Source organism: Oncorhynchus kisutch, linkage group LG15, assembly GCF_002021735.2.
Source record: "Oncorhynchus kisutch isolate 150728-3 linkage group LG15, Okis_V2, whole genome shotgun sequence".
NCBI lineage: Eukaryota > Metazoa > Chordata > Actinopteri > Salmoniformes > Salmonidae > Oncorhynchus > Oncorhynchus kisutch.
In genome coordinates, this window is record NC_034188.2 from 57565862 (window position 1) to 57592955 (window position 27094).

General features: G+C 44.2%; 2 protein-coding genes across 3 annotated transcripts; one reads left to right on the forward strand and one right to left on the reverse strand.

Annotated features, from left to right (window-relative positions):
• Positions 1 to 252: 252 nt before the first annotated feature.
• bbc3 (BCL2 binding component 3) lies at positions 253 to 12160 on the forward strand. The gene is made up of 4 exons (XM_020502998.2): positions 253 to 688; positions 3790 to 4063; positions 6787 to 6992; positions 9630 to 12160. The coding sequence occupies exons 2-4, from the start codon at positions 3802 to 3804 to the stop codon at positions 9723 to 9725; spliced, it is 564 nt and encodes a 187-aa protein (XP_020358587.1). The 5' UTR covers positions 253 to 688; positions 3790 to 3801; the 3' UTR covers positions 9726 to 12160.
• A 2836-nt stretch (positions 12161 to 14996) lies between these two features.
• sae1 (SUMO1 activating enzyme subunit 1) lies at positions 14997 to 26588 on the reverse strand. 2 transcript variants are annotated; one of them, XM_031790624.1, is made up of 10 exons: positions 26359 to 26588; positions 25809 to 25920; positions 25229 to 25402; positions 20784 to 20929; positions 20581 to 20683; positions 20352 to 20457; positions 18610 to 18754; positions 18119 to 18188; positions 15294 to 15416; positions 14997 to 15129 (listed from the first exon to the last, which is right to left on the reverse strand). In XM_031790624.1, the coding sequence occupies exons 1-9, from the start codon at positions 26457 to 26459 to the stop codon at positions 15324 to 15326; spliced, it is 1050 nt and encodes a 349-aa protein (XP_031646484.1). In that variant the 5' UTR covers positions 26460 to 26588; the 3' UTR covers positions 14997 to 15129; positions 15294 to 15323. The 2 variants fall into 2 exon arrangements, with proteins under 2 accessions (XP_031646484.1, XP_020358588.1); XM_020502999.1 differs by having other exon boundaries at positions 14997 to 15416.
• Between the last annotated feature and the right edge of the window lie 506 nt (positions 26589 to 27094).

A 27094-nucleotide genomic window follows, 5' to 3' on the forward strand; every position in this document is an offset into this window, starting at 1 on the left:
CAAAGGCATGCATTGATAATGATGCTGCTGCTGATTTACTGATATGCTGTTGACAATCCAATGTATGCATAAAACAGGCTAAATGTATTACAGATTCTTGCACCCATAGGCTCGAGGCACCAGCAACTATACAACCAGACTTTGTTTACCGTTAACACAACAGCTGCAACAGATGTGGTAAACTCACAGGAAAGCAAAAGGGGCGGGAAGGGGGCAGGGTTGGGCAAAAAGGTGTTTTGTTTCTTCCTTTATAGTCTTGTCCGGGGTATTGAAACAGAGCGGCAGCATTTCTCTAGTCGAGGTGCATGTCAGGACATGTTGTCATGCATGGTGGAGAGGGCGTGGCGAAACAGGCAACCGCGGGAGTGAAAGCAAAGTGATACGACTATGAAACAGTCTCCCCTGTAATCAACATTTGGACCATAGCTCCGTGAAAACGGGTTGGATAAGCATCGATTTCCGTGGAATAAAACAACACTAGACGGTTTGTATGTGCTGACTGTTTTGACAATCGTAGTGGGAAACGTGGAATGTCACAAACTACAAGTTGACTTTCTTCAACATCTAACGCAAGGACAAGTCGCGAGTCAAACAGCTTGTTGGACACATATTCTGATGTCAACAAGCAATCGACAGTGCCTCAACTACAGACAGATTTACAGTAATCACGAATCATCAGATACATCAAGTAAGTCTTAAAAATGAGCAAATGTTTTGGTGATGCTGCAGGACTTGGCTACAGCACAGCGGATTTTTTTGACAGGCTGCTAACGTTAGCTACCGTATCAAGATAGAGCTGTTATGTATAGCTAGCTATAGCACACTCTTAGACAAAAATATACTAAAACCTAAAAGGGTTCTTCGGCTGTGGATTTAGCTAGCTGTCAAAATAACTTGACACGTCAAATTAGGATATTATAGCTAGCATGCTACATTGTAATCGTAGTAGTTTCAGAAGATAGTTTTCGACGCAATGACTGTGGCTATTTCATAATATTTTGAAAATAAATGATTGACGTGGTAGGAGTCAGCGGTACGGATGGGGTTTTCCTGTAAGGTAAAAAGTGTGTTGGTGTGATATTCAAGTGGCATCTTCTTGTTGGTTGCTGCTTTCGCAAAATCCTTTGTGGTGTCTTGTTTTACACACTTGGCGGTCATGAGTTTGATGTGTGAACTTTAGTGGTTGTGTGGAGGAGAGGAACAGATAAGATAACACATGACAGAAGCCCAGTGATGCATTTCCACGTTCAACTGAGAGATATGGAATTCACATATTTTTTATTCCATGTTGAGCGTTTTTTCATCTTCAATTACATGACAGTCACATGCAGTATTTCAACAAGTTTAGACCGAGGCAGACCCGTGTTGCGTGGAACTGTTTCTCCTGCGCAATCACAATCCACCTTCAATGTTTTTTTTCCCCATACTTCATCATTTCCGTGTGAAACGTTGTATGTATTTTGAGTCGGATAGGAATGATACGATTTGCGTGTTGCAACGTAAATACATGTATTAGTTGAGCAAAAAATTATATCAAGCGTTGCAATAGTGACAAGCGGACAAACATTTGTGTGTGTGTTACCACTGACAGGGTTTGGCGCGCGCTGTAGTGTGAAGGAGCGCGTGTCAATCGGCTGCTGGATTTGTTTATAAACAACCGTCGCGCTCACGAGGGCGTAGCGGCTGCCATCTAGCGGACACATAACGCACATGGGTAGGTAGGTCCAACTGTCCGTCGATGAGGGAGGGAAAAAAACGATGTTTTGAGAGGTAGCCCACCCTTGGGTCACTGTTTGAAAACATACATATTTATATATATATGTATTCCATCACACAGTTGAGGGGGGAACTTTCCCATCCAATGCCACTGCACTTGCGTGCGAGCATGGTGTCCTTTGATGCTATTATTTCCTCATAGCAGTAAGCTATTCAGAGCTACCACTTGTAATCCTATTCTAACATGACCATGGTTTCTGCCTCAGTGGCTTACCATTTAGGCCTATGCCTAAGAACTGTGTATTAGCAGCAACACACACTACATGAAACATCACAGTATCCAGCAACTAGTAGTAATAACCTACCTGTGCTTGCTCTTGTGGGGGTGTCCAGTGGATGGATACTGGGGGGTGGGGAGGCTTCTCTCTGTGGCTGGGGGGGGCAGAGAGCCCTGCCTGGGCTGGGTGTCCATGTTGGGGAGCAGTTGGAAGGACTGGTGGTATGCAGCCTGGAGAGGGTTGTTGCTGCCACCAGGCCAGGTGTCTGGCCGCTGGACCTCCATATATATATATGCTAAGGCAACCTATATTTCCTGTGGAACTAGGTATTTTAAGCTTATACCTTTAAACTCAATTTAATGTAAAATGTTGCGTGATATATGGTTCTGAGAAATTTCCAGCGCTGCATTATGAATGACCCTAGCACCGAAACCCCTAGGGCATAGTTGTTCCTGACGTGGTGTCATACCCAATGATGTATATAAACCCTGGTTTGCTGATCCTATGTATTGGTCATTGAGAGGCTTTGAAGACACCGGTCGGCCATATTGGCCCTCCATCAGTAGCGGTGCATGAGTAAAAATCACTGGTGAAACCAAGTCAGAAAAAAAGCCATAATTTATTAAAACCTATGTGTTGTGATTATTGCGTTGTTTGCTCTATAACAATGTCATACTCTTTATGACCAGACAGAATCAGATAGATGGCCAACACATACAGAGACAGAGGGGCGCTGTTTCACTTGCTCGGATGCTTTCTCTGGTGAGATACAGTCAGCCTCTTGCGGATTGAAGGAAAATTATGAAGACAGAGATATGTTTTTATCTTTTTTCTTTGGACATTTTTGGGTGAAGCCTGCCTTCCCTTGGCATCTGTGAATACACACCACAGTCCGTAGGAATGAATGGAATTCTACAGTATTTCAATTAAATGCATCAAGAACAAAAGTACATCTATTTAAGTCTTTTTTGTTGTAGTAGAGTCAGTAACATTAGTAATCTCGAGAAAAAAATATATATATTTATTTTTTTGTTTTTATATTTAGCCCACTTAATATAATTTAAAGTATGCATTAAGGTGTATGTAATAGAATACATGTGGCAAAAAAATGAATGTAGACATTAATAAATGCATTTCTATATCTTCCAAAATATATTATTACAATGATGTGGGAGTGCCAAGATGGAGACATGGTGGCTTTACTACAGCGCACCCTATCAGTCATCTAGTGTATATATAAATCACTGGTATTACCTCCAGTCACAGCAATCAGCCCAGCTGGTAATACACTCATGTCCCCAGTGACCAGTTTGAAAACATAAACATACTCTTATCAGGCTGCAAAGGCGTCGGTTTCCTCAACTCCATTTAATATGAGGGCTGCCAAACCCCCCCCCCCCCCCCCCCCCCCCCCCAAATATGTATACTGTCTTAATAAAACACAATTTTCCACTACCATGCTAGGGTGGCTAGCCACTTCTGGACATTGTGTACAGCAGGGGTAAAAACAGACAGGTGCAACCTGATTGGCTGAACGCTGTACACAACACATTTGCCATAGGAGTGTATTGCCTGCTACGCTAATTACGTTGGGAGGCAAAAGACCAGACAATGTATACTTTGGCAAACCTTGGGGCTAGAATGACCATTTAGAATGTTGATGCCTTATCTTACAGCTTAATGCCTTTACACACAGACATTCACCGCTCATAGTAACCAGGTGTCAACGGTTTGTAAAAGGGGCAATCAGTCAATGTCTATTACAATTTTGTTATGCATTTGTAAACATCAACAGACTGCACCTGGTATGGCCCGCCCCCAGACGGAGAGTGGAGTGGACCACCATGGCCGGGGCAGACAACACAGCTGCCGCATGGAGGTCCAGCGGCCAGACACCTGGCCTGGTGGCAGCAACAACCCTCTCCAGGCTGCATACCACCAGTCCTGCCAACTGCTCCCCAACATGGACACCCAGCCCAGGCAGGGCTCTCTGCCCCCCCAGCCACAGAGAGAAGCCTCCCCACCCCCCAGTACCCATCCACTGGACACCCCCACAAGAGCAAGCACAGGTAGGTTATTACCACTAGTTGCTGGATACTGTGATGTTTCATGTGGTGTGTGTTGCTGCTAATACACAGGTCTTATGCATAGGCCTAAATGGTAAGCCACAGGCAGAAACCATGGTCATGTTAGAATAGGATTACAAGTGGTAGCTGTGAATAGCTTACTGCTATGAGGAAATACTAGCATCAAAGGACATCATGCTCGCACGCCAGTGCAGTGGCATTGGATGGGAAAGTTCCCCCCTCAACTGTGTGATGGAATGTGTGAGTCGATCGAAAAGGAAAGTAGATGAAATAGAGATGCATTTTGCATATGAAGCAATAGACTTCAATGTGATTGTTATTGTACTTGTACGACTCATTGATGCTTGTACATCTAAGTGAAGTTCCTCACCTGTTAATTTTCCACCAAGTACATCACCTTAGGATGTAAATACAAGCAGTGCAGAAAATGCGCCCTTTATAAGCATCCTCCCTTATATAGCCTTAACCTATTGATGCTTTACCTAGATTGCCTTTAGTATGACCTAAGAAGCTTGCCCTTGGAACCCAGATAGAAAGCTCTCAACCGAATGTTACACATTTGCTGCTGTTTTATGCACTTCCTTTGATCTGCTGTGTCCATGCTTGTGAAAGAGTAAACAAACCTAAACAATTGAGATGGAAACCAATGAGGGGAGGGGCCTGGACGAAGGCAGTCAGAGTATTGCATCTGGAATAGGAGCTTCACGTCCATTGACAGGAGTGGAAAGTTTAGCCTATGTTTTAACGGACACAAGCTACAGTATGTGGGGTATTGTCACGGTAATTTATTGCAATGGTAAGTGTGGATTAGGCTATTTCTCTGAATCTTGTCATAGAAGAGTTCAGGGTTGTATTGGTGTGCATGTGAGGATTTTAGGGCTGCAGGCTTTGGGCTACGGAGCTCATTAGGGGGCGAGGGAAGCATTTTGAGCACATGGCTTTGCAACTGAAAGGAATAGTTTGGAATAGTATCTCTCTCTGGTACTCTCTCTTTCTGCCTGTAAGTCAAATGCTGTGGCATGTCGAGACTTGTCTCCTGCTCACAGCTTCCCATAGAGTGAGCAGTCTGTTCCCCTCCTTGGTTAGAGGCATAACCTACCCTCTCTCTCCCCGTTTCCTTCTATTAGACGCGCCGCTGTCTCTACTCTACCATTTCTGTTTCCTCTGTAATCCCTCTTTCAGCCGCTCCCCTTCCTTGTGTTTCCTACCTTTGCGCTCTCTGGCTCTCACTGCCTCTTCCCCAGTCCCCGGGCAGACTGGTCCCACCCCGCCCCCCAGCCTGTCCACCCTATCCCAGCCTAGCCCCTGAATCTGTCCACCAATGGCTTGATTCCATCTCTGGGAGCACCATCTTATAGTTACCCTGGCAACAAGCCAGAGTTCCTCTGTTCTCTCTCTCTCTCTCTCTCTCTCTCTCTCTCTCTCTCTCTCTCTCTCTCTCTCTCTGTCTCAGAAAATACTCATGACAGCGACTCAAATCTCACTTCTGCCAGGAGCCTTGCTTCCTGTGGAGCTCTCTGTCAGGCTCTGTTCGCTCTCTCTCTCTGTCTGTCTGTCTCTCTCTCCTCTCGCTGTCTAGTCACCTGCATCTTAAGGATCAGAAAATACTAATGACAGCGACACAAATCGCGCTGTAGCCAGGAGCCTTGCTTCCTGTGGAGCTCTCTGTCAGGGTTGTGAACAAACACAGTGGGGTTTGGGAGGAAATTGGACGGAACCCGTTCATAAGATGCACAGAGTTTTTTCCCTCCACTTAATTTGAAGTGTCTTCGAATCTTGACACAGCGAAACAGTTTGTATAAGGTCACTAAAGCATTTCATTGTACTGTGTACACCTGTGTATACTGTGCATATGACAAATAAACTTGACTTGACTTGAATTGATTTAAATGTATTTTCTCGATGACGGTCGGCAGTGGCAGTGATGCGCACAGTACTTTCAGTGTCGTCGGTTTGCGTTGCAGTAATCAGAGGGTAATACAATTGCATTTTTTTTTTACCTCTATGCAAATAAGCTTTATCCTATTCTGAATCTATACAGAGTAGACAGGAGCTCCTCCTTCTAACAAACACTGTAGTACACAAACACAAGTATTCTAGACTTATTAAGCAGATTAGGAGATTACATTCTAATTTTGAAGGGGAAAAAACAGGGTTGACGGTGGCAACCCCCAAGATTTAAAAAACTCTTCAAGACTAGTCTGAACAGTCTGACAGGGGTGGGGGGGGGTTGCATTGTTAGTTTGACTTTCAAAAGAGGGGTGCTTTGGGGGCAGGGGAGGGGGGGGTACATGTTTACCCAGTAAACAATGGGTCTGTGTTGCTAAGCAGCCTAGCCACCGTTAAGACTGTAGTCTATATGGTTTAGACCAGAGGACATGCTTGTTTCTAGACACCTAAGACTCTTATGGAGCCAGAGAAGTGAGGACGGGGGGGTGGGGATCGCATTTTGGGGTGACGGAGCGGATGTTCTGGATCATATTCTTGTTACTAGACTAACAACAATATACAGGAGACGTGTTTTATGTGCCGGCAGACTATCCACAATCTGCCTCCTACCGAAACTTGACCTAATTCAGCCTGGTCTGCACTGCCTTTGATATAGTCTAGTTGATATTGTGTTTCAGAGATGGTCGTGGTGGGCTATGGAGGTCCGGCTGTCTGCTAGAGGCAGTAATGGCACGGGTGTTGTTCTTTCTCCCCAGACCCAGACAGAGAGCTCCAGGACACCACAGCCAGGGATCCCCTGCCTGACCTGCTGCCCCAGAGAGAGCGCTCTCCCCAGGCTTCTCCCCAGCACAGAGCCCCTGTAGTAGCGGACCCGCGGTTGGACAACGAGGTGGTGGAAAGAGTGGCCAACCAGCTCAAGAGAATCGGTGACGATTTGAACGCTACGATCCTCCAGAGAATGGTAAGGACGAATGACCACACCAATGATCTGTTTATGAGATGGTGTATTGTTTGGTGAGTTCTGATAAATGTGTAGTTGTTTTCAATTTAAATGTGCATGTGTAAGTCGGTTTGTGTGTGTCAGTGGTGTAAATGGATCAATCTGATATCCATGAGCTGGGAGTGTTGTGACTGAAGTTCAGTTTCCAGTTGCCCCTCCCCCCCCCCCCCCCCCCCCCCTCCCCCTGCTGGGCTGTATCGCGTGAGGAGCCAGTCAGTGAGGCAGCCACAGGAGTAAACACAGGGTAATCTCCCCCCCCTGGCACCCGGCAACCTGCCTCCCCCTCTGCAGACAAACACAGCTGACCTCACCCTACTCCAGCGCTCACATGCCTCTGCCGAGCCGAACATTCCCTTTCCGCGTGACGTAGACACAAACGCACACACACACACACACACACACACACACACACACACACACACACACACACACACACACACACACATACATACATACATAATAAACTGTCAGGTTTATTCCAGTATAATAAAGCCCTTGGTCTGTGGATCAGGTTGGTCATGTTTTGTTTGCCCTGGTTAAACTGGCTCTTGCCCTGCTGTCTGGTAACGGTGGAAGGACAGGGGATTTTGGGAAATGTTGTTTACAGGCAGGCTAGCTAAAAGGACTTCCTTAGCGCAAGTAACAACAAAAGGCCTGCTTAGGAGGGGGTGGGGGTTGGGGAGGGGTGACTAAACCACAGGCACGTGAGGGTCATAGTCCACTACAAACACTCACACACACACTCACTCACCACCATTCTACTGTTTCTCTTGTTCAGGGCTTTTTTTCCCTGTATCTTGTGTTGTGACCTCTCCTACTGTGCCCCTCTTTCTCTGTGTGGTCAGTGGTTCTCTATCTTCTCTTACCCCGTGTCCTCCTCTACTCTGTTTTTATCTCTCCCCACCTCTCAACCTCTCCTCTCTTTCTCCCTCCCTCTCCCTGAGTCTGAGCTGTATCTCTCCTCTCTTTCTCCCTCCCTCTCTCTGAGTCTGAGCTGTATCTATCCTCTCTTTCTCCCTCCCTCTCTCTGAGTCTGAGCTGTAACTCTCCTCTCTTTCTCCCTCCCTCTCTCTGAGTCTGAGCTGTAACTCTCCTCTCTTTCTCCCTCTCTCTCTCTCTGAGTCTGAGCTGTATCTCTCCTCTCTTTCTCCCTCCCTCTCTCTGAGTCTGAGCTGTATCTATCCTCTCTTTCTCCCTCCCTCTCTCTGAGTCTGAGCTGTAACTCTCCTCTCTTTCTCCCTCCCTCTCTCTGAGTCTGAGCTGTAACTCTCCTCTGTTTCTCCCTCTCTCTCTCTCTGAGTCTGAGCTGTATCTATCCTCTCTTTCTCCCTCCATCTCTCTGAGTCTGAGCTGTATCTATCCTCTCTTTCTCCCTCTCTCTCTGAGTCTGAGCTGTATCTCTCCTCTCTTTCTCCCTCCCTCTCTCTGAGTCTGACCTGTATCTATCCTCTCTTTCTCCCTCCCTCTCTCTGAGTCTGAGCTGTATCTATCCTCTCTTTCTCCCTCCCTCTCTCTGAGTCTGAGCTGTATCTCTCCTCTCTTTCTCCCTCCCTCTCTCTGAGTCTGAGCTGTATCTATCCTCTCTTTCTCCCTCCCTCTCTCTGAGTCTGAGCTGTAACTCTCCTCTCTTTCTCCCTCCATCTCTCTGAGTCTGAGCTGTATCTATCCTCTCTTTCTCCCTCCCTCTCTCTGAGTCTGAGCTGTAACTCTCCTCTCTTTCTCCCTCCCTCTCTCTGAGTCTGAGCTGTAACTCTCTATTTCTTTGTGTATTTTAAGCTCTCTGCTAGCATCTCTGTCTGTCAGTGTCTGGTTTTCATTATTTCTCTCTGTCTGTCAGTGTCTGGTTTTCATTACTTTTCACTGTCTGTCAGTGTCTGGTTTTCACTACTTCTCTCTGTCTCTTTCCCACATTCACACACACTCTCTCGTCTTCTCTTTTTCACCTCTCTCTCTCCTACTAAAGAGCAGGGTTATTTTTAGTGAGTGACTCAAAGCTGCTGTTGACGGGCGATGTGTCGCCTCTCCTGGCTCTGTTTTGCAGACTGCCTAACTCCACCCAGGTGCACCGTATACACAGACAGACACACCCACACAGATAGACTCGCACGCGATAACATCTCAGCTGTTCCAGCAAGTGGATATTAAAGCCATTAAAAAGTATGGGATCTAGAAAGTAATAAACTGTGTAATAGTGGTTGCACATAGCCACAACATCCTATCATTATGATATAGGCTTTCTCTTAAAGCAGGGGACAGTGGATGCTATCCTATGGCATTTCGAAATTCATTTTTTGGTGAAATTGCAGATGTTTGTAAAGACCCAAGCTATTCTAAATATATCTTGAGAGCTAAGTCAATTCAGTGTTAGGTCACTTATGTCCGTGTGGTGTTACACTGCAATCATCAACAATGTAACCTCTATCCCTTATTTACTGTCTCAGAGTCAGACTCTTCATTATATCCATGGTTTGCCAAGGTCACTTTGTCCACAAATGATCATTTGAACAAGCGTCAAGACTGAAAGGCCACAATTATTTTGGGGCTGAGGACTAATATCCCCTCTCTCTCTCTCTCTCTCTCTCTCTCGCTCTCTCTCAGGGTGGCATCCCCCAACGGCAGGACTGGAGAGGCCTATGTCTAGGAGTCCTCAACTTCCTCTCGGATACCCTCAGCATTCTGTACCGACTGAGATAGACTGACCCTAGGGATTGGACACGCCGGAGCTCCCTACTGGACCAATCACAGACTGCTTCAGAATGGACTCAGTCCGCTGGATCGGATGAACCCCTTTTGTTTAGTCTCTTTTGTACATCTTGTGTATATATATATATATGTATATATATATATATATTTTTTTCAATCTCTCTCCTGATGAAGCATTCTGACCCAGGTTGGTCTCCCAGACCGTGTGGGCTTGTGTGTGTTCCTGTCCTTTCTTGTAAACTGTGAAGCACACTGATGTGTGGTGTGGTGGCGACGTGAGGGCTTTACCTAAGGTCATGGTACAGTAGAATGAGCAATTCAACTGCTCGACAGCATGGCTTGATGCGGGTACTGAGGGGCCTGTGTAGAATCCCCTGTAAGTCACACTATGGTTAATACGAATCAGTTTATATCGCTGGATGAGCCAAGCTTACTGCTGGGATAAGTTATAGCGATATACTATATGGGTTCTGCTGTAGAGGTCGGCCTATAGTTTCAGACAGGACCAACTTGACTTGGTAAACAGAGCCAGTACACTCTTAGTAAAAACGGTTCCAAAAGGGTTATCCGGCTGTCCCCATAGGAGAACCCTTTTTGGTTCTCCTATGGGCACAGCCGAAGAACCCTTTTAGGTTCTAGATAGCACCTTTTTTTCCTAAGAGTGTAGTGGTGTATATAAATTGATATGTATGCTACTCTTCCCTTCAAATCTGAATACATTTCATTGACCTCTCTGTGCCTTTCTATCGCTCCCATCACCAGGACAATCAGTGGTTGGTGTGTGGGACCCTGGATGGAGCAGTGGTTGACACACACACACACACACACTGAACACTATATGAGCCAGTTACCAGACCATCACTTCTATTGGAGGCTCTGAGTTGAGCTGTAACACTGTCGGACAATCCCACTATTATTACCAGTGTTAAATTGTTTGTATATATTTGTTTTGGGAGATGGTGGTTTGGTTTGGAGGTGGATAGGAGGAGCCAGTAACAAGCCATCGTGAAGACCTGTTATCATTGGATGAGATTCAATTAGCTTTAAACGTACTTAAATTGTAAGTTCTCTGTTTGTGTTTGAAATCTGCCACGTGTGCAGTTGTTTTTGTCTTTGGATCAACAGTTGGAAGCAGTTAGTGTATTTAAATCCAGTGGATTTGAGATGGTATTTCTGGTTAAAACATGACTTGGATGTTTATCTTTTCATGATTACTAAAGATTACTAAATGATAATCAAATTGCCCCTCAATTGTATAATACATGTATTGTAGTTTGGGAGAAGAAACTGAAGACCTTTGTTTATTTTGACGTTAAACACGTTTTGTAGCATTTTGTTTCGTTTTCAAAAATACAATTTGTATTTACTTTTTCTGTGTGAAATAAGTTTTTTTTTCTTTTCATTCCTAATAAAAAATGAATTCTAAATCTATCTGAAAGCCAAGAACCCATAAAATGAGGATGGAATAAGCTTAAAGATAAATATCTGACAATAGACTGGAAGAACTTGACCAGTCAGTTCATTCCCAGTTACACAAAGGGTGAACCGTCAACTGTGTTAGCGCATTGATATTTGTCTTTGCCAAGGCATTCCATTGAAAAGTTTCCATAGTCAGTTTGTACACAACGTTTTATCTCAAAGCGTCCAGGAAATCAGGGCTTTTAAGAAACACCAACCATTTTTTGTGAACCAACAACTGTCCCTATCAATTCAAAGCATTACAAAGAGGAACAACATGTGTCCAAATGTCTAGAAAGAGGTCACAACAACAAGCAATGTAGTGGTTGAAATCAGTTGAGAACATTTGCATGTCAAGTGGGAGAAACTGAGCCTTCACTGTAGCCAGCAGTTTAACCTTGAACCCAAGAGGTTAACACAGTCCCAACTTGCCATGTAAACCTGAAACAGACGTTCTGATGGATACAACTGTGATCATCCTATTTTCTGTGTTGCCATACTGTATCACTTATAAGGCCTTAACATTACTGCAGTCGATGCTTTGTTTTCAGTTCAGGTTATAGATTTTTTTGAGCCCCTTTTTGCAATGTCATTACACCTTTAAGCAAAGAACCTGTGAGAATAACCAAGCACCTTTTTTTCTGTGGGAAACTGGGCGTCCCCTATAGCGTTCGGAGCACGTGTTGTTCATTTCCTGTGACAGCCTCATGACATCCTGTGGTGTGTGCCGTGGCGTGGTTCACTTCCTGTGGCGACTATGTGACTTCTTGTGGTTCCATTCTCCAATGTACTCTCTCACAGAGGGACGGCACTGCTGTAAAGTAGCACCACATTTTTTGTGGGAATCTCATTCTCAGTTTCATGCAGTGTAAATTTGCTGTTTTTGACTTTTTTTTTTTTACTGAACTTTCTACATGAAATTTTTGTACAGATTTGTTTCCTTATTAACAATAAAGATATGAAATCTATTTACTTGTTTTGGCTTGTATTTTTTTGTAAGATTATCAGATTTATTAAAGGCCCAGTGCAGTCAAAAATGTGTTTTTTCTCACTATGAGGTTGAAATTGTGACAATTATAATACAGCCCTTTTAGTGTAAGAGCTGTTTGAAAAGACTGCCTGTCTTGGTTCGAGGGAGATTTGGCCTGCCAGGTGACATCACCAGGCAGTAAATGAGTTAATAGATCAATAAGAAAAATAGTTCCAAACCTGCCTGTGAATAACAGCTAGTTCTTGAGCCAGACCACTCCCAGACAGTCCAAACAAAACCTTTGCTTGAGAAATTGCTCTTTGCTAAGATGCTATTTTTGTTTCTTTTTGACCATTTTAAGTGAATACAACTACAATAAGGTACTTAATTGTTACCCAAAAATGCTTTGATATTGAGATAAAAATGGCTGCATTGGACCTTTAAAATAAAGATAACAGAATATGATTGTCTTTGCAGCGCAAGGTTAATACAATGACTTCAGTTGGTTCAAAAGTACTTTATCCTCATGACTCTGGATTAAAGAACAATCTAAGGTTATGTTCTTTTACTGGTCTACTGTTTCTGCTACTCTATTATACTGGTAAGTTATCACACCAATGACTCTGTAGTTTGTCACCTGATTCCTGTTGGTGGATGAATGGGGGACTGTGACTAGCGTGTGATGGTCAGTGTGCTGGTCTGGAGGTGCGTGACAAACAGTAACACCACATATTTGGAGAACATGTCAGGGATTCCCAGAAAACAGATCACACGAACACAGAGACATCTTGAGTAACTACACAGTAACGCAAGCTTAAAAACATGTACGTGTGTAATGCTCTGATGCTGGCTGCTAATGATATTATGTGGGAATGTTTCGAGATTGTTGAACTGTAGGCTATGTCCTCTTCAGGAAGGCTTTGTTGTTTGTTGTTCTCGTGGTTCTAAACATGGCCTGGATTGCACATTGTCTCAAAAACAAGAACGACACCTACTTATAATGAATAAGATCCCGACCCCCGTTGCAATGAGTCAACAGATAACATCTGGGCCAGAGGTCCTCACCTGCACTCTGTGCCATATATGAACCAATTGAATCTCTCCGCGTCAGCGGTAGAATGAGGGCCCCATTGTGATTGGTGTCGGGAGCGACCGCTTGGATCTTTGCTGCTCAGTTTTTACAAAATGAATGACCAGTGCTGGAGGGGGTAGCTTTTTTTGGTGAGTGGGAGAGGGGGGGGATTAGTGGGTTGGTCAGCGAGAGGAGATAAGAGACGTGCTTTAATTAAAAGGATGGGCTTAAAGCCATATCCGTAATAAAACCTGCTTTTTCCTAATCCCAGGAAAAGAGCAGTGACTCCTTATGGGGCTTAATCAGTCATGGGTTTCATTGCAAGGCTCTGGCTGTTTTCCTTTCCACAAATTCCCTCTGCAGTCGAAAAACAAGACATTTGGTGCCAAGGTACTTTTTCTCCCTTCAATAAGTCACAAACAGATACACAAACAAACACAAACTATGTGGAATATCATGCTGCTTTGTCCCTCTAGGTTGAGAAGATAGTTCTCTGCAGTTTCATGGTCAAGGACAAAAACACTGAAAAAAAACAAAAAACATCCTTTACATTGACAGTTTCACCATAAAAAAAATAAAAAAAACAGAAAATAGTCGTCTACACAGCCAAGTAAAATACACTTTCAAAATGCCTAGAGATTTCCTGTGTGTCTCATTTGGTAGAGCATGGCGCTTGAGGTTGTGGGTTCGATTCCCACGGGGGACCAGAATTTAAAAAACGAAATGTATGCACTTACTACTGTATGTCGCTTTGGATAATAGCGTCTGCTAAATACCAAATGTAAATGAGAAGTCAGTCAAATGTCAATAGCTCACCACTTCTAATGTACATGGGGCCCTCTGTGTAGGGGGTTGCCACTCCCTCCATGTACCTACCTATAGTACCTGCTAGACCAGTTCTACCGGTCCATCCACCTGCCGATGATGGAGGGAGAGATCCCTTGTTTGGGTGACCGAAGAGGAAACTACCCTGCTCATTATTGGCCTGCTTGGCATTTCTTGGAAGCACCTGAAACAGTCCCTTTGTTTTGCTGCTGCAGGGCACTGATATCAGCTCTTTCACCCACGTGGCATGACATCATGCACTTAACACCAGGTCGTATATCCACTCATTTGAACCTATATGATCCACTGCAACAACCATTGAGTCATTCAATGTCACTACTCAGTGGTATAAACTACTTATGTAAAAATACTTTAAAGAACTATTTAAGTAGTTTTTTGGGATACCTGTAGTTCACTTTTCTAGTTATATTTTTTACAAGTTTTACTTCACTACATTCCTAAAGAAAAATAATGCACTTTTTACTCCAAACATTTTCCCTGACACCCAAAAGTACTCATTACATTTTGAATGCTTAGTAGGTTAGAAACATTTTCCAATTTACACACTTATCAAGAGAACATCCTCGGTCATCTCCGTTTCCTCTGATCTGGTGGACTAAACACATGCTTCGTTTGTAAATTATGTCTGAGTGTTGAAGTGTGCCTCTGGCTATCCGTAAATTGTAAAAAAAGAAAAGAAAAAGAAAACAAGAATGATTTATACGTTTCCTTCCACTTTTTTTTAGCAATTAAAATGACTTTTTAAGCTTAAGTATATTTAAAACCAAATACTTTTACTCAAGAAGTATTTTACTGGGTGATTTTCACTTGAATCATTTTCTATTAAAGAAATCTTTACTTTTACTCAAGCATGACAATTGAGTACTTTTTCCAACACTGTCACTACTTAGAATTTCCAAATAACCCCTCAGACTAATTTGGTTCACAATATTTTTATTACAAAATGTAAAAACTGTGTGCTTGAAACAAATGGATGGTTTAACAGCCCCCCAAAAAATGAAATTCCAAAACGTAGGCTGCAGAAACCGTCTAATAAGGGTGTTGTGTGCCTAGGTATGAAAAAGAGAATATGTACAATGACAAATTCTTTTCGCCTATTGAAACACTTGAACTTTCAGCTGAGGTGAATGGTTACACATTGATAAATAGTCTGACTGGAAAAAAAAGAATAACTCAACTCAAAACTTTTACTGCATATGTCCTATGCACACACCTCTCCCTCCTTTGGTGGGAGTATGGTCGATCACTTTGGGCCAAAGTAGTCCACTACCCCGCTGCCCTTCATACCGTCAAAGAAGAAGAAGTTCTTGTGTGGTGCGTCTCTCTGGGAAAGAGCCTGTAGAAACACACAGTGACGTTCATACCAACCACACACATACACACTACCTCACCATCTCTCAAACTACACCCACAATAGCTTTGCTGTGGGAGCTTCAGCAGCTTTCCCTGCAAGGGATACATGGGGTGTACTCTAGTGTCCGCTCCACTGCGTGAGCGTGGGGTCCGCTGTGTGATCGGTGATCACTTGACTTCACCCAGTGCGATGTCTGCCGGTTGCAGGCAGTTTCATCCGGTTTCATCATTACATCAGACAGCCTGGCGCAGTGCCATAATCCCGCTGAGTGGGTTGTCTGTACTGACTGACGTTACCTGGCTTCCTCAACTCTCAAACACAGGTAGGACTGTGACACTTCCCTTATTTTCCAATACCCAGGTCATATCCAAAACAGCCACACCGAAGAGACACACTGGTCCCCTACATCTCCCCAAAAGCCCCACAGGACTGAAACATATCAGTGGGTATTTCTGGATTGAACCCAGAATCAAGTGGAGCGGCCTGCTGTCAAGTGGTTAGCTTTCTGCCTCCCCAAAATATAACATGCCATCTTTCTCCCCAGTGAAAACTGCACAACAGTAAATGTGGTGCAGACAGTCTGGTGTGTGATTTTTCACACTAGTTCAGAGCCAGTATAGTCAGTAGAGTATAAATTAAAGGTCGACCGATTAATCGGAATGGCCGATTTCAAGTTTTCATAACAGTCGGTATTTTTGGACACCGATTGTGGACGATTTTTTTTATACCTTTATTTATCTAGGCAAGTCGGTTAAGAACACATTCTTATTTTCAATGACGGCCTCGGAGCGGTGGGTTACCTGCCTTGTTCAGGGGCATAACGACAGATTTTTACCTTGTCAGCTGGGGGATTCTTTTTTGCAACCTTCCGGTTACTAGTCCAACACTCTAACCACCTGCCTTACATTGCACTCCACGAGGAGCCTGCGTTGCAGGCTAACTACCTGTTACGCGATGGCAGCAAGAAGCCAAGGTAAGTTGCTAGCTAGCATTAAACTTATCTTATAAAAAACAATCAATCTTAACATAATCACTAGTTAACTACACATGGTTGATGATATTACTAGTTTATCTAGCGTGTCCTGCGTTGCATATAATCGAGATTGTGCCTGTGCCTGTTAATTTCTCATCGAATGACAGCCTACTTCGCCAAATGGTGATGATTTAACAAGCGCATTCGCAAAAAAAGCACTGTCGTTGCACCAATGTGTACCTAATCATAAACATCAATGCCTTTCTTAAAATCAATGCACAAGTATATATTTTTTAAACCTGCATATTTAGTTAATATTGCCTGCTAACATGAATTTCTTATAACTAGGGAAATTGTGTCACTTCTCTTGCGTTCCGTGCAAGCAGTTAAGGTATATGCAGCAGTTTGGGCCGCCTGGCTCGTTGCGAACTGTGTGAAGTCCATTTATTCCTAACAAAGTATTTAATTTGCCAGAATTGTACATAATTATGACATAACATTGAAGGTTGTGCAATGTAACAGGAATATTTAGACTGATGGATGCCACCCGTTAGATCAAATATGGAACGGTTCCGTATTTCACTGAAAGTTTTGCGAAATGATAGTTTCCGGATTGAACAATATTAATAACCAAAAGCTCATATTTCTGTGTGTTATTATGTTATAATTAAGTCTATGATTTGATATTTGATAGAGCAGTCTGACTGAGCGATGGTAAGCAGCAGCAGGCTCGTAAGCATTCATTCAAACAGCACTTTTGTGCGTTTGCCAGCTGCTCTTCGCTGTGCTTCAAGCATTGAGCTGTTTATGACTTACAGCCTATCAACTCCCGAGATTAGGCTGGTGTAACCGATGTGAAATGGCTAGCTAGTTAGTGGGGTGCGCGCTAATAGCGTTTCAAACGTCATTCGCTCTGAGACTTGGAGTAGTTGATCCCCTTGCGCTGCAAGGGCCGCATCTTTTGTGGAGCGATGGGTAACGATACTTTGAGGGTGGCTGTTGTCGATGTGTTCCTGGTTCGAGCCCAGGAATGGGCGAGGAGAGGGACGGAAGCTATACTGTTACACTGGTAATACTAAAGTGCCTATAAGAACATCCAATAGTCAAAGGTATATGAAATACAAATGGTATAGAGAAAAATAGTCCTATAATTCCTATAATAACCTCAACCTAAAACTTCTTACCTGGGAATATTGAAGACTGTTAAAAGGAACAACCAGCTTTCATATGTTCTCATGTTCTGAGCAAGGAACTTAAACGTTAGCTTTTTTACATGGCACATATTGCACTTTTACTTTCTTCTCCAACACTTTGTTTTTGAATGATTTAAACCAAATTGAACATATTTCATTATTTATTTGAGGCTAAATTGATTTGATTGATGTATTATATTAAGTTAAAATAAAAGTGTTCATTCAGTATTGTTGTAATTGTCATTATTACAAATAAATAAATACATTTAAAAATATTATTATTATTAAAAAAATATTATTATTATATATAATATATATATATATTTTTTAAATACATTTTATTTATTTAATTATTTTAAAATCGTCTGATTAATCGGTATCGACTTTTTATGGTCCTCCAATAATCGGTATCGGCACTGAAAAATCATAATCGGTCGACCTCTGAATGATTTAAAGTTACAGCAACTAATGGGAAGTCAATGTACAAAAGAAATAACAAAAAAAACTTGACAACCAACCTTGACAACCTCCTGTCCCAGCACTCCTCCCACCACAGCACACACAGGGGCCATCTCAGAGAAACAGTAGCTGATGACATCACAAAACAACAACATGACTGTCAAACAGAAATACATAAACTCTGGAGTTCATAAGAATGAATTAACAATTGTCTTAACTCTGAAAATCTGAAATAGCTCAGAATGGAGCAGTCAGTCACAGATTATCTTTGATATATCTAAGAACTACCTTCACAGGCATATACAACAGTCCCCTATAAACAACAGTCCCCTACAAAACAACAGTCCCCTACAAACAGTCCCCTACAAACAACAGTCCCCTACAAACAACAGTCCCCTACAAACAACAGTCCCCTACAAACAACAGTCCCCTACAAACAACAGTCCCCTACAAACAACAGTCCCCTACAAACAACAGTCCCCTACATACATAGGAGTCCAACTAAATATGTGAATGGCTGTCAAGTGATGCATTGAATTGAGCCAGTCACCTGACAAAGTCGTGAGGCAGCAGCTCGCTACTCAGCCCCATGGCCTCCAGGACATCATCCCGGATCTGTCTCAGGAGCGTGGCGTCCGCCTCAAAGCTTTCTGGGTGGGGGTCGCGACCTTTGTCTGTACGGAACTTCAGCAGTACTGTGGGAGAGAAGCGAGGAACGCAGAGAGAGTGTGAACCACAGGGCGAGCGGTGGAGAAGTGCAGGAAACCATAGAAGACACAGAAGAAGCTCTGATTGTATGGGTTAAGAAGTTGCTACATATACCGAGCTACGTTTTCCACCCAACACAGAATATGTTACTAAGGAAATGTCAGTGGGGTTGTCATTCTATCACTTGCTCGTATGACACTGGCTGGCTAGCTTCACTTCCACTCACAGAAAAAAAGTGCACACAAACTTCCAATTAAATACTGATCATCCCATGAAAAATTGCAGTTTTTGATCAGTTTGACAAGGCCGTGATCAGACATCTGTGACTCTTGTCCTTGTCCTGTCAGCATGCACCACTAGTACTACACCCATCCTGTGCGAGACCGTGGGCAGATGTGCCAAAATGAGGAGGATGTGGTTTGGAGTCTGAATATTACTAAAAGGCAAATAATAAACAAGAGATGGACGTACCATTGCCACTGAGACGTTTTAGGCTCTAAACCCCCTTTAAGGCTAGCAGCTCTCCTCGCCCACTCAGTGTTAAAACAGGTGTCATAACATCCTCTTTTTAGCTGTCCATCAATCATATCATGGAGCCCAGTCCGCCCACGGCTATTTCCACCAGACTGACACCTCGCTAGTACACACGTATGTGAGCACACACATAAAACCCAACATCAATCACCATCACCTGAATCATCACCAACTAAACATCACAGAATTATCTCAAAACCTGGCACGGACTAACACAATATGTAAGCATACAAAGACATCCGTGCAAAGTAGACCAGTAAACATGGTCTTAAATGAGTAGACTGGAACATTCTTGACCAGATTCAAACAGGGATGAAGCAAAAACAACACATTCAAATGACATGAACTAAATCAAAGTTGAGGGAAAACCGTCCTGTGCCCCCCACGCCTGCTCTGCCTTCCATTCCTCTGGAGATGTTATGGTTTCATACAGTAGGCTAACCCCCCCCCCCCCACTCCTGGGACACAGTAACAGAGGAAGCTCCACTTCCTCAAGAACAGCTCAGTCGAGAGATACCACAACGTCTAGACCTAATTATAGAAACACAAATGCTGTAGAACAGCTCTGAAAACCACAAAAACAAACAAAAGAACAGCTTCTTTCCTTTCCGGCTGTTATATTAATATTAGCCAAACAACAGGGGCAGGATAGAGTTGGCAGCCTTGCGGGGGTAGTGTGGTGTCGTGGGTGGTGCCTAGCGGTTTGTCTCTCTGTTCTAAAGTCACACACGACTGGCGATGGAGAGCCTGTGATGGAAACAGAGCCATGTTAAGATGGTCTATGAAGCCAGCTGAAGGCTAATAAAGGGACCATATCAGACTAGGAACAGGGTGCAAAGCTACAACAACCAAAACAGGAAGGGGGGGTAAGGTGGTGGGCGATATCATTGGAGCTGCAGGCGCTCACGTGTAGAGGGCATCAATCTATAGCTCCACTGTTTCTTATGACAAAAGAAAAGACGCGATGGCAGCCAGTTAGTCATCCAACACTCTTTTATCAAATAGATATTTATATCCAATGGCTTTGTGGAATTATTGAGGCACAGGTACCGTGTAGCAGGAAGTAGTCCACGGGGGTGCGCTTCAGGCTGCTCTTGGCCTTCTCATTGGTCCAATCCACTTCCAGAGCCACTTTCAAGGAGCAGAAGCTGGCAGTCTGTTCAGTTGGGATAGAGAGAGCGTCAAAGGGCAAGGAACATGCCGTCATTAGATGTGGAGGAGGATAACATTCATTACATTGATAAAACACTAATTGAGCTATTTTTTATACAACTCTCACCTTTTTGATCATGGTGGTCTCATTGGGGTCAACCTTTGGTTTCTTGGCCTCAGGTCCATCATTGGACTCGTCTGTTTTGGGCTTGACTACTTTGGGCTTCTCCCTGGACGGGGGCATCAAAACAAGGGACAGATGAGCATAACTGAGGACCAATCAAGACAAGTAAATTAAACAGACACTTGACAATCAAACACAACACTCACTCAACATAGTTGTGCTCCTGGCCAAGGTCGGAGAACATGTATCCGTGGTAACCAAAGACATCGCCACAGAAGACCTTGATGTTGTGCTGGGCACAGAGTTGGTCCACGCGCACCATCAGATCCCTCGAGCAGCCTGTCAGACACACCTGAGAGGAACAAGGGAGGGGAGGACAAAGTCAGAGAGAGCAGCTAAAACTACAAGTCCCATGGTGCTCACTACACCACAGGATCAAAAGTATGTGGACACCTGCTCATTGAACATCTCATTCCAAAATCATGGGCATTAATATGGAGTTTGTCCCCCCTTTGCTGCTTGAACAACCTCCACTCTTCTGTGAAGGTTTTCTATGAGATGTTGGAACATTGCTGAAGGGGACTTGCTTCCACAAGAGCATTAGTGAGGTCAGGCACACTGATGTTGGGTGATTAGGCTTGGCTCGAAGTCTGTGTTTCAATTCATCCCAAAGCTGTTTGATGGGGTTGAGGTCAGGGCTATGTGCAGGCCAGTTCATTGACACCGATCTCGATAAACCATTTCTGAGTGGACCTTGCTTTGTGCACGGGGGCAATGTCATGCTGAAACAGGAAAGGGCCACAAAGTTAGAAGCACAGAAACATCTAGAATGTCATTGTATGCTGTAGCATTAAGATTTCCCTTCACTGGAACTAAGGGGCCTAGCATGCATCATGAAAAACAGCCCCAGACCATTATTCCTCCTCCACCAAACTTTAGTCGGCACTATGCATTGGGGCAAGTAGAGTTCTCTCGGCATACGCCAAATCCAGATTCGTCCGCTGGACTGCCAGATGGTGAAGCGTGATTTATCACTCCAGAGAACGCATTTCCACTGCTCCAGAGTTCAACGGTGACGAGCTTTACGCCACTACAGCCGACACTTGGCATTGCGCATGGTGATCTTAGAATTGTGTGCGGCTGCTCGATCAAGGAAACCCATTTCATGAAGCTCCCGACGAACAGTTCTTGTGCGGAAGTTGCTTCCAGAGGGAGTTTGGAACTCCGAGCACTCGGCGGTCTCATTCTGTGAGCTTGTGTGGCCTACCACTTTGTGGCTGAGCCGTTGTTGCTCCTAGACGTTTCCACTTCACAATAACAGCACTTACAGTTAACCAGGCAACTCGAGAATGGCAGAACTTTGACGAACTGACTTGTTGGAAAGGTGGCATCCTATGACGGTGCCACGTTGAAAGTCACTGAGCTCTTCAGTAAGGCCAATCTACTGCCAATGTTTGTCTATGGAGATTGCATATCTGTGTGCTCGATTTTATAGACCTGTCAGCAACGGGTGTGGCTGAAATAGCCGAATCCCAAAATTTGAAGGGGTGTCCTCACATTTTGTATATGTAGTGTTCATGTTCATTAAGAGACCTTGCAGGGAATGATGACAAAGTACTTGAACAACAAGTAGGCCTAACTCTGGATTTACGCGCACACACACACCTTTTAGATCGATTCAACCATAGCAATACTTACTACTCCTTTAGTTACCCCCCTTGAACATCACACATACCAGCTTCTACAATAGACACCCCGTCCTTTTGACACAAAACATGTTCAAGTAAACAAAATATGTTATTCTGTCGAAGAATCGACTAGTTTGTTTTCGCCAGTGTGTTCTATCTGAACAGGGTGGGGAACAGAAGATTGGCCTTATTAAAAAGCTGACCCGTGGGCTGGGTCCATCTTATCCTCCAGACCAAACCCAGCACACTCCACACTTGGCTAGAGATAAGGGGCTGTCTGGCAGCTGACGGGCATCTGTCTGTGGCATCCCTGCAATGTACACGCTGGTCCCTCCCAGAACACAAAGTACCACAACGTTGGGAGGTGCCAGCATTGAGTTCACGACACGCGCCAGCGTTTTACCAAGGGCAGCTGATTGACATGTTACTGCATGGTTGAAGTTGTTTTTAATTGCTTTGCCCTTAGCTAATGAAGACTGATAGACTAATCATCAAAGCTGGGTGCTTGATGCCTGAAAAATGGACCGGAGATCTTCCTTGAACCACACACCTCAACTTCATATGAAGAAGGTCTTATGGCGGAAGGGAGAGCCTTACAGACTATTATAGAAGTCCTATTGGCTTTAGTTGCCAGCTAGAAAAAAGGCAAGCCCTCTGGTGTGGTGACAGACACTGAGGGAGACCCTGGCTGGACATGTTGGGCTACTGCTGCAGTTCATTAGACAGGATTGGCAGAGGGAACTGGGAGTGCTGGTACTGGCAGGGACAGGGATTTTTAACAGCCTGGACAGCCTGTCTGTCTGTCCACAGAGCCTCCCTCCTTTTGAAGGAGGCGTGCAGCTTGGACACCTCCTCTCAATGGCCTCCGGCAAGGGCTTTGTGAAGAGGGGCACTGAGCTGGATTGTTTGAGAGACAAGGGAGTGAAAAGGAAGCAAGGAAAGGGGGGGGGGGGTGTTTAGCTTATCTGTACAATGGAACCTAACGGAGAATGTGTCTAGTAGGAGGTGAAGGGAGAAGTGAAGTGAAAGACATGCAGAGAATGAGTGGTTATGACAGACTCAATGAGAGTACATGAGTACATAGGGAGAGTATACCAGTGTTCTGAGTGAAGTAAATGAGTAAGTTTGTTTGTTGTGAATTGTTGCCTCAAATGATCTCTAAAAAAACAAAAACACCTACAAACTCTCTCGGGATCAAAGCTATAATCCAGACATATTAATCCCAAAACACGCTGACTAAAAAGAGCAGCCCCTTATCATGCATTCTAGCAAATTTAAACCAGTTCCAGTTTCCCAGTGCTGAGCCACACAGACAAGACATATCCATAGCTAGCAGATAAAAAAAAAAAGCTACCAGTCTACAGCACAGCCCACTCCGCCTCCCCCTCCTCCTGAACTTCCATTAGCACTCCCCCCGGGACGCGTCCGCCGTTTCTCCACCACAGACAGACTGGGGAAGCGGCTTGTTTGCGCTTTGAAAATCCATGAGTATCTGATGAGGAGTCTCTTCAAAACCCCACCACTATATGTTTGAGAGCAGAGCACATCAGACAGCTTGCTTTTCAGTGTGTCTGGAACCAAACACCAGAGAAAATCTATGTTTCTACTTGTTAGCTGTACAGACATAAGTTAGATAAACGTATTTATCTCCAAGCTCGAGTGTCTTTATTTTTTTCTGTTCTCCCCCCCACCGGCAACTGTCAATTCCCTTACTCCGTCAATTTATAAATAATATGTACATGCATCATAAATCGCTTTATCTACTTCCCCAGAGTCAAGTGAACTTGTGGATACTATTTGTATGTCTGAGTGCAGTTTGAAGGAAGTTGCTAACTAGAGTAAGAGCAATGACTAGAAGTCTATGGTAACTAATAGCATGCTAGTAGAGTAGATACCATAGACGTCCAGTCACTGCGCTAACGCTAGTTAGCATTGGCTAACAAAACTACCTAGAACTTCCTTCATATTGGATGAAATAAAAATGGTATCCATGAGTTCATCTGACTATGGGGAAGTAGGTGAAGGGCTTAATTGCCAAAATCGTGAACTTAACAGGGATAGCCAATGAAAAACACGTATTTTTTATTTAACTAGGCAAATCACTTAAGAGCAAATTCTTATTTACAATGACGGCCTACCCCTGGGCAAACCCTAACCCGGACAACGCTGGGACAATTGTGTGCCGCCCTATGGGACTCCTAATTCCAGCCTGTTGTCATACAGCCTGGAATCGAACAAAGGCACTAAGATGCAGTACCTTAGATCACTGCGCCACTCGGGAGCGTTTATCACTAAGTTCTACAAAGAAAGATTAATTTTGTGAACAAAGTGCAACTACATGCAATGGAACTCATCATCATTCAAAAACAGCTTAAATCGGCCTCCCGAGTGACGCAGTGGTCTAAGGCACTGCATCTGTGCCACTAGAGACTCTGGGTTGGAGTCCAGGCTCTGTCGCAGCCGGCCGCGACTGGGAGGCCCATGGGGCGGCACACAATTGGCCCAGCGTCGTCCGGGTTAGGGAGGGTTTGGCCAGCAGGGATATCTTTGTCTCATCGCGCACTAGCGACTCCTGTGGCGGGCACCACGCTGACACGGTCGCCAGGTGTACGGTGTTTCCTCCGACACATTGGTGTGGCTGGCTTCTGGGTTGGACACATGGCTCTCGACCATCGCCTCTCCCGAGTCCGTACGGGAGTTGCAGCGATGAGACAAGACTCTAACTACTACCAATTGGATACCACGAAATTGGGGAGAAAAAAGGGGTGAAAATTTACCTGAAAAAAATTGCTGAAAAAAATCTGTGCAAAACAGGTGCTATTACTGGCATTGGTCTGCTGCCCTGAGCAACATGTAGTAAGACGTATGGTGTAAAAGCACCATCTAGTGGCCATTTAGGGTAACATAAAATAATTAACCAAAGTAATCTTGACAATAGGCCAGCCCTGCACTACTGTACTCACTGCCTCAAATTGAAGGAAGAATTTGTCTGGTTTAGTCTCCACCCTGTCTGTGTCTGCCTTCACCTCCACCATGGGGTTGAGGTACTGGGCACGCTCCAGGGATGCCTGGGCTCGGTTCTGGCCCTGAGCAGTCACTGGAATCAGAAACTGGGCTCGACATGACTCCTCTGTCACCTGAGAAGAAAGAGAGCAGAAATAGTTAGTGGTTTGTAAAATTAATTTATATTCTCCTGCAATTTTCTCAGTGTTTCATCCCACCATTAGCCTACTTCGGAAGGTTCCCTCTCACCCAACCTCTGCAGAGTCCCCAACAACCGGATGTTCCGGTTTTCAGGGGGAATGGAAATAGCCTTTCACCCAACTTTCACTTTTGGATGTTAACAAGGTGACACTCCATCTTAACTCCTCCTACACATTTACTGGATTGGTTGGACAGTGCAGAAGAGAACCTCCCCAAACAGTTTTTTTCCTTCTCGTCAAGACCAGTATGTATTGGATCTAGTTTCAGATGTTTATTTACACCTGTTACTTTAGGTTACCTCTGACCTAACTCTGTTACACCCACCCACACTTTGTGTACCTGTTCGTGGTCCAGCAGGGTCAGCCCCTTCACTCCAGCCAGGATTAGATTTTTGGCCACTTCAGCCCCCAGGCCCCTGAGGCCCACCAGGAGCACACGAGACCCCCGTAGCCTGGAACAGAAGCAGATTACCAACACCTTTATTAGCTATGTGGCTCCATCATACAATATAGGGTGGAAAGCCTTCAAGACAAAACATGCATGCTTTGTGCAGATTAATAAATTATGTAAACATCAACATTTGCAGTGTTTTCCAATCCATTCTTGCTGTGTGATCAGGGAGTGCATATTTGTTTTAGCCCAGTACGAGCATATCTAATTCAAGGTCTTGGCTGGCTAACTAGTTGGAGAGTTGAACCAGCTGTGTTAGCGCTGGGCCAAAGCAAATTGTGCACCCCAGGAATGCATTGAGAAGCATTGTAAATACTGTATATCATGGCGAAGTGTGTGCATAGTTCATATTTTACATGTAATGCATTTGTATTTAGTACCGACAAATAATAGGTTATCTACCTAGAGACAATGGACGCCAACGTTAGCTAATAGCTACCTCTTTTGTGCATCCAGACCCCATAATCGGATCTGCCGGTCATACTGAGCCGCTTCTTCCTCGCTAATGATAGATTCCTCCTTCTCAATCATGTCTATCATCTCAAACTGGTTTATTTGTCTAGTTTAACAGTAATGGGATTAATATTTCCCTTTTTAGATTCGGGGAGAGTACCGCTATCGCTGATTTGAACGGACGCTGGATGATGACGTTGTCTTCTTCTTTGGTATTATGGCGGTCCGCAAACAAATGTTAAAGGCGCATGCCACCACCTACTGTATTGGCTGTGTATCAGCCTACTAATCTGTGGTATGAATTCATTAAACTTTGTGAAAAAAATCCCTTACCAACTAACCGTACACCATTAAAACCAAATCACTATTCCATTACTTTGGTCCTATCTGATCCTGCACCAGGACAGCAGACTGGGAGTACGGGACACTGTCGTTCAAAACACCCTGTGACTCTTCTGCAGTAAAATCTTGTACGCCCAAGTGCTTCTCTACAGCTGCCACCACAACATCTATCCTCTGTGATTTACATTCCATTCCTGCGGTACAGTTGACCACCATGGCTATGAACGGCAACAAATAAAAAACTTACTGGAGCACATGTTATTCCTATCACTCTCTATTGACCTCGTCCTACTCACAGGGATCCTCTTAGGATTCCTCACCCTGCCCTTACCAAAAAAGATTGCAGTTTTGAAACTGCGGTATAAGTGCAGTAACTGCAG